The sequence below is a fragment of the Hesperophylax consimilis genome, chromosome 8, assembly GCF_061612785.1.
Source record: "Hesperophylax consimilis isolate HC1 chromosome 8, BYU_Hcon_1.0, whole genome shotgun sequence".
Taxonomy (NCBI): Eukaryota; Metazoa; Arthropoda; class Insecta; order Trichoptera; family Limnephilidae; genus Hesperophylax; species Hesperophylax consimilis.
In genome coordinates this window covers 39,870,714-39,882,778 of record NC_142843.1, presented here as the reverse complement: position 1 = coordinate 39,882,778, position 12,065 = coordinate 39,870,714, and the positions used below count along the sequence as shown (strand labels likewise).

General features: G+C 33.3%; 1 protein-coding gene across 3 annotated transcripts in view; it reads left to right on the top strand.

The window, feature by feature from the left end:
- Positions 1–3,859: 3,859 nt before the first annotated feature.
- Sarm (sterile alpha and armadillo motif) overlaps positions 3,860–12,065 on the top strand; it is a 197,003-nt gene continuing 188,797 nt past the window's right edge. The window contains exons 1-2 of one of the 3 annotated variants that reach the window (XM_089634256.1): positions 3,860–4,299; positions 9,773–10,512. In XM_089634256.1, the coding sequence (XP_089490382.1) occupies positions 9,994–10,512 (519 nt within the window). In that variant the 5' untranslated portion in view covers positions 3,860–4,299; positions 9,773–9,993. Of the gene's footprint in view, positions 4,344–9,772; positions 10,513–12,065 lie in introns of all 3 variants that reach the window. The other 2 variants (XM_089634257.1, XM_089634255.1) reach the window with 2 other exon arrangements.

The following is a 12,065-nucleotide window of genomic DNA, read 5'->3' as shown; positions in this document are numbered from 1 at the left end:
ATTTCATATAATTACATTTTTACTTTGGCATCTGAATGGAATTTATCTTCAAAAAGAGAATCTATTTTTTAAGAGCTTAAGAAGTGTGTTGGAATATGTTGGTGGATATTTGAAATACGTCATCGCATTGATTCATTCTTAACCAAATTATACAATTTTAGAGTAAATTAGGAAGATGTGAGAAATCAAAATAGATAATATTTGAAAAAACATAAGCTGTATCATAATTCAAATAAAGCAATATGTTTTTTATTGGTATTTTTTTAATCAAATATTTCATCACGTTGTGGGTTGTGGGTACACACCCATATTTTTAATTTAGTAAAATAATTCTTATTTTCTGTCACCATTTTTAACCAATTGTTGTAATTTAGATAGTTATCGTATGATTATTGATAATCGTAATCGTTAAGGAAAAAAAGTATTACAAGTCGACATAAATAATGCTTTATCCCTGTAGCATATTAAGATGGTCAGATTATTTAAGGTTTGCAATAAAATCCAAATAAATTAATTATTTCTGAATGGATCCGAAAACTAAAAACTGTTATTGAAAGATTGTAAAAACGCATTCATAATTTATTATTAGAATATTTATATATAATTCAAAAATATAACAGTTAGCCTTACGTTTTTTCTAACAAAAATTACTGATAACGGAAAAAACAAAAACACATACATTTTATTAGACAAATGTATTATTTGTGATGTACTGTTAAATGTACGATAAATGTACTGTTCCCAAAAGCGAACAAATTAGAATGATGGGTTAAATATCGTGTTTTGCAGTTATAATAGTGAAACAATAGTATAATAGTGAAACAATAGTATAATAGTTAAACAAGAGTATAATAGTGAAACAATAATATAATAGTGAAACAATAGTACAATAGTGAAACAATAGTATAATAGGGAAACAAGAGTATAATAGTGAAACAATAGTATAATAGTGAAAAATAGTGAATAACATAATATTAGGCCAGTTTTATCAGTTAGAAATTAATAATTTCTTATATGCAATATATAAAAGTAATAACGATTTCTTATACTTGACGCAGGTTTTTAATACAGCTTATCTAAATACATTATTATTAGTACGGTTTACTGTAACGACTAACCCGATAAGTATTAGAACTAACTCCCGATAACAGACCGTTTATCAAGTCAATGCGTCGGGTTGAGATTAGTTTTCTTATAAACATGTTGCCATAATTTATCGAGAACTTATTGAGATTGATAAAATGGCGTTACTAAAAGTATTTTAGTGTGATTTATTTTTATCTGCCTAACTTAATCCATTGGCTAATGATGGCCTGTTTATGTGTCTTCATTAATTCCTTTATAATAATATAAATTCAATACATAAAAAATACAATATATGAAGAAACCAATACACTGATTACGAAATCTGATTACACTAGGACTTCAATATCCTTTCTCCTGTGTCAAGTCTTTTCGTCGAAATACAAAAATGCTACGCGTTTTTTAAAATTTTAGAATATAGAGTGAATAATATTTTAAAAAAAACTTATAGTATATCAATCAAAAATGTGTTGAGCTATTTAACGAGTTCAAGCTAGCTAAATCGTAGACAGAGAGCATGTGACGTCATACATCTCAATGAAGACCGATTACAGTACAAGCAATGACGTACGAGGGATTTAGAAGTGTGACGTGATAAAGACAGTGCCATCAAGCAACGATAGTATACAAATGATTTCGATTGTTATTGAAACTCGTTATTTTACCGCAAGCATAGGAATTAAACAGAGTGATTAGACTATTTCAAACAATAATGTTTACTTTGAGACTTCATAATTTTGAGGTTGTGCGCCTAGGCCTGTACTCTTGCCTCACTCTGTTCTGATTTAAATCTTAGGCTATCAAATGAATTGATTGTGACATTCCTTTCACACCCCTTTCCTCATTCTTTTTTGGTCCATCGGTTCATCGTCCAAATCGGTTCCACGACAAGACAAAACAGAACCTTGAAAAGTGGTGAAACAACGGATCTAACCGAACCTATTATTTTATGCTCTGATTTTTCGACGGGGCTATTCGAGAACAACTTGAAGCTGTTCTCTTCCCCTGTGGTCAGGGGGAAATAAGTATGAAAATGACATATCCCATTCCTTGTCTCATCAAATACCCAAATAAATCATAAGACTTTATAACTGCATTAAAAAAAACACAAATAAAATTATAATATTTCATTATGCACCACTTTGCATACAAATCACTCAAAAAATTGTCACACAAGATGGTTGCCAGGCGATTTCCCTTCACCCTAGATTTGGCTTCAACACTATTCATACAAAATCGCATTAATGCTCTGTCCAGGGCTTTTTAGGTCCCTGTTTTTTTATCACTGTTTGGCTTAATTCGTTTACCATTCAAATCAACGTTTTAAAAATTCTGGGTAAAAATTTTTTGTTTTATTTTGGAAATCATTCTTTCTCAGATCACAATATGAAATCTATTTTTTTTGTCTTGTTTTTATAATATTCAATACCTATTGAAAATCCAACCTTACGTTTTATTTGTATGACGCACGCTAGGGACATCTCTGTGACTTTGGTACAGCGTGCAACAGATGAACATCGTAAACAACAAATTTCATATTTTTACTGCAAATAATTTAATCATCATATCTTTTGATACTGCAATTTCAACTATTTCATTTGAAAACATTTCCTAAAGTTTTTTTATTACTTAAGGTGCCATTTTTACATAACAATATTCATTTAGTTTTTAATATTTGTTGTGTTTTTAATTAACGTGAATAGTATAATATGTTTGCGAATAAATATATTCAAAACAAATCGGTATAAAACGAGCAGTATTTCTAATACGCATTCATCGATAGGTTTAAGTCAATAAACATAATAAAAACACACGTTCATATGACTTAATCATTAAAATAAGTAATCTTCATGTAGCACGGGTATGTTTATTGTATGTATGGGATATCATCGCATTGCAAAATGAACAAGTCTCCAGTGAAAATAGAAAAGTAATAAAATGATAGATACGTACGTATCTACATTATATGATACCAGAAAATAAGAACTTCTAAAGTTATCAAATGCCAGTACATCTCTAATATTATTATTGTGTGTTATATAGGTACTTAATGGCTGTAAGCTGTAAGAAGATTATTCTTATCTTGGGTGAAAGGAATTTTAATTATCTACAATATACAAATAACTAATACGCTTTTTAACGTACATTTTTTAAATAATGTAATACCTCGAAAGCGGAAGATAGATCGTCTCAGTAAGATAGAGAAAAATCACCAATTGATTAGAGAAAAATTTGCTTGAAATGGCTTTAGCTTTGTTTAGTTACTGATCTGATTAGTAAAATATTTTATTTGATAAAATTAAAACATATTTTTAGGGTTGCGCTATGCTCTTCTATGATAATATGTAATAATAATAAGATTTTTGTTTGTTTGAGAACGTAATATACCCGACCCTGTCATATGTGTAAAATAATTCACAAGATGTGCAACAGATTACAAATGTGAACACTTATTAATAAATATAAAAGATAATGTGTACCTTCAATGATAATAAAATAGTAGGTTCATATTAAAATTGATTAAAAAATGTTACATTGGAATCGCGCAAAAAGTAAAATAAAATAATTCCACTTAAAAAGCAATGAGTAAAAAAACTTGTTTTTAAAAGTGGAACGCACATAAAGCATAGTTTGCATTCGAGTAAAGTTTCGTGCCCCCGCCCCTGTGGCGGAGCCGGGCACCGAGCGTGGCGCGTGCGCGATGACGTCACGCACGGCGGCCGCGAGCAGAAGGCGCGCACCGCTCCGTGCCCAGACCGCCCAGTCCTCCGCGCGATCTCCGCCAATCCCACGCGCGCCTCTCGAGCCGGGCCCGCGCGCCGGACACGAACGAACCCGAACACACACGAACCCGCACGAACGCGATAAGGGCGCGAAAAGGTTTGAAGTTAACCCTTACAACTGTCAACAAGTTTACGCGCCAAACAAATCCAAGTTCTCAACTATTTATTCAGCTGTGATAAAAATTTTCTTTAAAAGTTTAAAAATCGAATCATAACATTAATTTAAGTACTTACCTAGTGTCGAGTGCTCCAACATAGATGTTACTTTGTTTTCGACGAGTTTTGAATAATTCCTAGTGAAATGAATTATTATTGGTGTTTCAAATTAAAGTGCACGTCATAAATTAATGCATAGTGTGAAGTTTGTCTGTTTTTTAGCAGTTGTACCCAAAGAAAATTAGGCTGTTTCAGTGTACTTAGCAGAGAAGAGTCGGTACGTCGTCTTTTCGCTAGCGAGTCGTGATGTTTCAGTTTAGAGTAGGTACTGTTTGAATTTTTTTAAACTCTCTTTATGGCTGATGAACATTTTAAAATTTCGCGGTAAAAGAATAAACTAGTATTCTAATATTTGTGGAGTGCAATTATTGAGCAGCTTAGTTATATATATTGAACAGTGTTCTGTGAAATAAATAAATAAGCATTTTATTTGCAGTGCGTATGTGTGTAGAAGGTTAGAGTGAATCGTTGCAGGGAGGTGGTTATAAAAATAAGTATTTTAAATGATAAATGAGTAGGCACTCGTGGTTAGCACAAGTTAAAATACATTTATGAAAATCTGTTAAAACAGCTGAAAACAACATCTTACGTAAAACCCTTTGAAAATGGAGGAAAGCATAAAAAACACATACATATTTATATGGTGCACACAATATTCGACAATACTCGTAAATAAAAAAGAAAATCAATTAAATTAGCACGTAAAACAAATTTTATTAATTTTTTTACGTAATAATACAGGCAGTCCCGTGAAAAATCACGGGATATTATTATTATAAGATTTGTGATTCACATTGAAAATAATTAAATAATGAAAAAAAATGTAGGTAGCTACTTTATCGCTTTTCTGAATTCTTCCTACAATCATTTCCATATTTGAAAATGATACTCAAATTCAAAGCAAACCCATGTTGTAGATAGAGTTCATTGAACCGTAGTTACATACAGAATAACAACCGAAATCAGTATTTTTTATTTATAATAGTCCACGATAGTAATATAATTTGTTGTGACAGCACTTTCGGCAACGATAGATTTTTATCGTTTATATTATGCTGTGTTTCAGTCTGTCTGTGCAGATAGAGAAACAATAGCGCATTTGGCTTTTACGTCCAACAGATGGCGCTTTTTAAAAAAACATGTTTCCTGTCACAGGTGAAATCTGTATAAAATATGTGTATAAAAACATACGCGTATTCGAATGCAACTTTGTGGCAAATTTTCAAAACAATTGGTGTAGAACTTTCGGAGATTTAAGTTTATGAACAAACGAATATTTATATTATTATTTATATCGCAGATTATTTATTTACGCTTTCTTCATTTTATATAATAATGCTCTACATAAGACGAATTTGTTATCTATAGTTTTTTAATTCAGTAAGTTTATGATTTAAAAAATTACAGCTGTGTTCTATTACAAATTTACTGTTATTGTACCTACCTAAATTTACTGTTATTCTGCTTACCTTACTTTTGAAATTTTGCATATTTTTTTTGCTCTAAGGTAGATACTTAATTAACATTCACAACTTTACCTGCCACGATTATAAATAATATCGTATTTTATGGAGGCTTATTGGTGGGATATTCTTAATCTAGTAGAATCATTTAAACTTTAAATCTATTATAATTATTATTATTTAGGATTCACCTAGTAAATAAATGGTTTTTTCAAATATTTTATGAAATAGAGTTTTTAGTATGTATCATTTAGTAACTTTGTTTCTACCATTTTATTTTCGTTCTAAAGCCTACAAGTTTCTTTCTGAGAAGTTTTACAACTCCTCTTATCTTGTGTTTATGTTTGCAGCTCTTTATTTGGGCTCGTTCTGAACTCAATAGTCAATTTCATATAAAAAGTCTGTGTAAGTAGTTGAATGACATTTGACCTGTGTACAAAATGCGACATCGCGTAGAATTTTTAGTCGCGTATTATTTTTATTAATATTTTCATAGAAATAAATACCAAAACAAAATAGTAAATTTACGATTCTCACGCTCGTCACAATGTTTTGACACGTGGACAAAACGGCGTAGTGACAATGACCGTCGTTACCTCGTCAGCTAATTTTACCGATCACGATCATCAGAAAATTAAAAATATCATTAGTTGATTTCATGGCGTCATCAGAGGTCAATGTAGATTTCAAATATATTTTGTAGATTCAATGCCTTCACGTCTATACAATTTATTCAGGCTAAACACTGAAGCGAAGTTAACAGTCCACAATTGAATCCTGATCCAAATCCTGATATATGGCAGTGAGAATACTGATTGTTGTAGAAGTGAGATCCCTGAGACTTAAGTGTGGTAAATATTGAGGTGATATGATGTAAGCTTGATAAGTAACAATGAGACTGAGAGTTTGGGCACGTAGAGCGAATTAACGAAGAAAGGAGTAAGAAGAATATGAATATGATATGTGGATGGTAGACGTCAAAAGTCAGGATAACAGAATGGTATGTATGAGACGATGTATGAATGTGAATGAAGCAAGGAGTGTGTTCCAGACTCAGTTGTTTGGCGGTCCGTTCTCTCTGCCTACCCTTGCGGATAGTTGGTTAGTTAGCTAGCTTAGTTTTTTTAAATGTGGTTTAGAGGTTGATATAAATATTTCAAGGATAAATTAAATTAAACCAACCATTCGGCTTAATGGTTAGTTAGTTGTTTCCTTGTATATTTTATGAAATATTAAAAATGAGTGAAACGGTATATATATTTAAAGCGTTACAACTGTTGATTTGCATTTGTGTCGAATGCAATGCAAACTCAATAATTATTGTGAACAGTTTTCAAATGTTTTTGCTTGGCTAAAAGGTTGTTGAAAAAGCCTAGTAAAATTGAAAAAAAAACAATGGGTCCGTTGACTGTTCGCCAGGAGAGTAAAATAAACACTAAAGATAAGACAAATTATGGAAACATGTTTTGAGAAAATTAAAATCGAGATAAGAATTGTCCTTCAGCGGTGCCGACGCGACGAGCACTATGCAAATCGGGATTATTGCACATTGTGATGACATTTCATTTTAAAATGCATACAAATCAAACCATTTCATTTTACTTAATGGCGAGTCGAGATTGTGAAAACGCACGGCGTTCATGTGTCGATGCTATTTTGAGATAAACAGAAAAAGTAAATCATTGACTCGATGCCGAAACATAAACTTTATTAACCTGACATTTACGAGCCACAGATGAAAGGAAAGTAATTGATGTAAATGAGAACTAGTGGAAAGGATGAAAAAAATAAACATTCTGTAGAAATTATAAAGGTGTTAGAAATAACTTAAAACAATAAAACTAATCATAAACATTGGAAATGAAAATATTTTAGAAATAAGTGTAAACAGATTTGTTATAAATAGACCGGAATAGACACTCAAATTAAGAGACTCGCCCTAACATGAAGTCTGGGTATCATGTTGAGCTGCAGGCAAATCATGTGACTATATTTTTGTCACCAGGAGGTTTCCAGAATACTTTGAATAAACTAGAAATCAGTCTTACATTGATCGCGAAGAGCGCGTTTTGCAATAATAAGACCCTGCGCAGAAAAGTAAAGATCGCTCAAGTAAGGCAAAGTTTTGTAGCGCGGTAGATTGTTTATCTGAATGTTTGTTTTTAAACGAACCGCCTGGCGTAGAAGCGCTATAAATGAGTGAGTTGGGTAATTTATAACACATTTGTAAAAAGTGTATAACTAAATAGTGTAACAAAATATATAATTTCGGAAACAAACCCGAAATTTTGATTACCCTTTACTTTATTATTGATTACTTTTGATTGATTTTTAAGATTTGTTGTTAAGTTTTTTACGCAGCCAGTTATTGTAAAAAATAGTAGTAATTCGTAGGCAGATTTTATTATCGAGGACTGAATAGTAATATTACAATGCGGGTTGCCTGTATACTGTCAGATTAATTTACTGACAAAATACAGAAAGGGAGACGGTCACGCCCCCTCCCGCGCTCCGTACACTTGGTTTGTTGCTCTTTCCCATTTGAATGTCTATGACTGGGATGGATAAAATGAGACCCCAAAATTTTGTTTTCCATTTAAAGCAGGTACTAAATAACCTATTTTAACGAAGTTAATTCAGTTTAAATGGAGCTCTACATTATAAACACAACACTAATTCAAATGGGGCTTTACAAAATAAATTATATTATGTTGGAGTTCTGTAAAAGAAACACAATTTTTTTTAAAAAAACAAGGTAAATTATAAGCACTCTTCTCTGAGCGTATGTATGTTCCTTTGTGTGCCAGTTCAGTAGTTTTTCTAGTTGTAGTTTGTAAAATGATGAACTCCATTAAGCGCAATGTGACGGTACAGTGACACTGTTCCGCGTGACTGCCCAGGAATTAGACTAGTCCAAAAATCCGGCACAATGGGCGCGTGATTAGCTCAGATTTGTCTTGTTCAGCGCCTCTGCTCTGCTCTGCGTCTGTTAGTTCTCTACCTCTGGCTAGTATAGTCTAGTCTCTAGTTCTGTCAGATCCCCGTCTGGCCCCCCGGTCTTACCCAGGTCTGGACCGGGAGTTAGTATAGTTGAGACTTGGGCCATTTACCTCTCTCAATCTGCTTAGGCAAAATTCCTGTAGGTATTCCGCTTTCTTCTACACGGAGAAAAATTAGTATATCTGATTTTTTGAAATCCTATTGAAAGGGTGATTGGAATCCATCAAAATGTTCGTTAGTTCAAAATCTTAAATCTTTTAAAGCGCCATCTGTTTGACGTAAAAGCAACACTCGCTGTTTTTTTTCTATCTGCACAGAGATACTTAGCTACAGCAACGCGTGGCAGGATATAGCTAGTTTCCAAATAAAATATTAATCTTTTCAGAATATATCGGAACACGTGTTCATGCTGGTGTCCTTTTTCTAATGAACACAAAGACGAAATGTTACAATATTAAAATTTTTTACGAAGACGAGTTCCGACATCCTAATAACATATTCGTGTTTTACCGACAGTATTTTTAGAAAACCTGTCAAATCATGCGTTGAAGGCCTACAGACCCGTTTTTAACAGGAATGCAAATTTTATATCAGTAATCGTTCTCCGTGTAAATACGCCCAAACTTAAACATTTCGTTTCAAATTAATTTGTACAAGAAACGATCATCTACGTCGGGTAAATAGGTTATTAGGTTCTTAGATAGGGTTATTCAATAATTTAGATTGAATCGTAACCTTTCGACAAACATCACATTATACAAACAAGATCAAAAATGGCGTAAAAACACGGGAGATTTTGAACGTTGATAAAAAAATGGAACTTTGATGCATATTTTACCATATCCCTGCCGTAAATAGTTTTTTCTTGATGTAATTAAGTTGAAAAGAAGTGTTATTAAAATAATTTTGGCGAATTAAGAAATGGGCGTACGGAAATTTTATTTTGTTTTTAATCTGTGATTTCCCCCGCCGTTTCTCATTAGCTTTATTGTGTTTGGTTTGTTATTATTTTTTCTTTACCAACAAACCACATAAAATGCACAAAAAATACTTGCTAAAGTATAATTGCACAATTAGCTAGCTGTAGACACAAATCCTTATTAATGTCACCTTGATTCGACCACAAGATTCAATAAAATAACTGAGTATAAAAAGTGGTTTACACTTCTTTAAACTAAAGTTAATTATAATTTTAATTGTATAAACATATTTAAATAATTATAAAAGGTCATCATCATTCACAAAAGCAGCTTTCAGAATTTATTTATTGCCGATAGAAGAGCCGAAATTCACTGGTCAGTGTTTTAAAACTAAGTCCATAAACAGTTAGTTGCAGTTGCAGCGGCTTAAGATATCTTGGTCTATATTGGATCGATTGGAGATAGCAGAAATCAACCCTTAAGCTGTTGCGCGCCAAGAGGAGGAAAGCGCGAAGGGCGGAAAGGGAGATGGGGAATCAGTGGTGTAGCGGCCGACCGCCCAAGGGCGCACAAGCTTCGCGCAAGGAAGACCCCTACACCCCTGGCAGCCAAGAAACACCTCTCAACAATAATAAAGAAGAATCGCACCCCTTTAAAGAAGTAAACCACGAATTAGAAGCAATCAACGAATCTTCGGAATCAAAAATTGATGAAGACTCAAAAGATATATCAAACAATAATCTGAATAAATCCGCGAAGAACCCTGAAGAAACAGGTACAAGGGATGAAGTAGACACAATAAAAACATCCCCGATCGGTATAAGTAAAGAAACTTCATTCAAAGTAGAAAGGAACACATCAACTGAAGACTTTCCACGGGTGGTGACTGTTGTGAAGTCCATCCTCGACGAGCCGAAACATATAGCAGAAGAGCAAGGGCGTGGGAGGTCAAAGAATGATGCAACAACACCTATCCTTGGCTACGGAATACCTGCTAATGGAAGGCCCTTACGTCATCTGATGACCAACCAGTACAAGTACTCCAAGGTATGATTTTATAATAATATCTTATTGACTTTTACTCTGTGTTAATGCAATTATTAGTTAAGACGTGTATGCGAGCCATTAACAGCTAGGCAGACGAGTGTGGTGTTACGGTGTTGTGCTTATATAGGCCAGTGCAATTAGCGATTCGCGATCGAAGTAATTCCGGTAGTCCCAATTTTTTTATATGTTATATAAACTGATCTCCTGATGTAAAATCTGAGTTTCCGACCTTGGCGCACCTGTGCTCGCGCCGCCATTTTGAAAAAACTGGCCGAAATCGGGCCAAAATCTAGTTTTTCCCAAATATCTCATTTCCAATGCAAATTTTGGGTAAAATATATTAAGAAGTATAATAGAACATAAAATAACCTACAACTTTTGTAAAAGCAAAATTTCTTCTATCTCTAATAGGTACCGAGGTAGAAAGTCGTAAAGGTGCGTATATTTTTGAAAAAACATGTTTTTTGCGCGACTAGGTTTGGTTTTTTATAAATACCTCGTTTCCAGTACAATTTTGTGAAAAATTTATTGATAATAATTTTGTAGAAAATAAAATTTCGTTAAAGAAATAGGTATATAATTTATATTTTTTATCTCTATTACGTATCCAAACTCTAATCCACCAAAACCAGGCTAAAAATTGAAACAGAGGTTAGGTGTTTTAAACTTGGCATTCCTTGATTTTATTTTTCTTTAACAATTATTGTTCTAAGAACATATACGTTAACAACAATCGTCATGCCTGTGTCAGACCTAGCAATAAATATAGTAGATAGACTATTTCAGCATATCGGTCGCTATACATTCCCAATGGGAAGACCACTAAAGTTGGCCAAGCCACTAAATTTGTAGTCGCAGCTTGGTCTGACATGCCTATCAACGTAATCACAACATACATTTAAGATTATTAATAGAATTAAGATGATAGGGTACATAAAAAAGATAAAAAATTGGTATTTTCGTAAAATTAACATTTATTGACATTCTTTTCTTTATTAGTTAAGTTGTAAGCATAACAAAAAATAAAATTAATGGTAGATCACTTCAGACAGAAGTACGAGCCCTTGACTACAGTTTCTTACTTCTGGCCCTGAATAGCTTCTTCATCTGTCTCATCACCCAAATTTGTGGCGACTGGGTCATCATATTCATCGTCATCGTCATCAACAAAGGCTTGTACAGCATTCTCGCAGGAGTTGCCATTGCAATGAATGCAGAGTAGGGAACATTTCAAACCCGACTTTCTGCAGGTGCACTTTCCAGCGCAACCTTTTTTGCACTGACATGATATGAAGTTCAGCAAGGCCTGAGGTGCAGCTTCCTTCAACATTGTTACTGGAGTAAGTAACCCAACAGCATCCTTTTTCCACCCTCATGCAGTCGGATCTTTATCGTGACCAAGTCTGCACTTGCAAGTATGTTCTTGAAGCGTCTTGCTGGATTGTATCTTTGGTGGGTGGTAGCCTGGATAAATTGAATTTGTTCTTATTTACTCCTTTGACAAATATGATGTACCTTAAATTTTCCAAATTTGATTTCTCGTTGCCGCCATA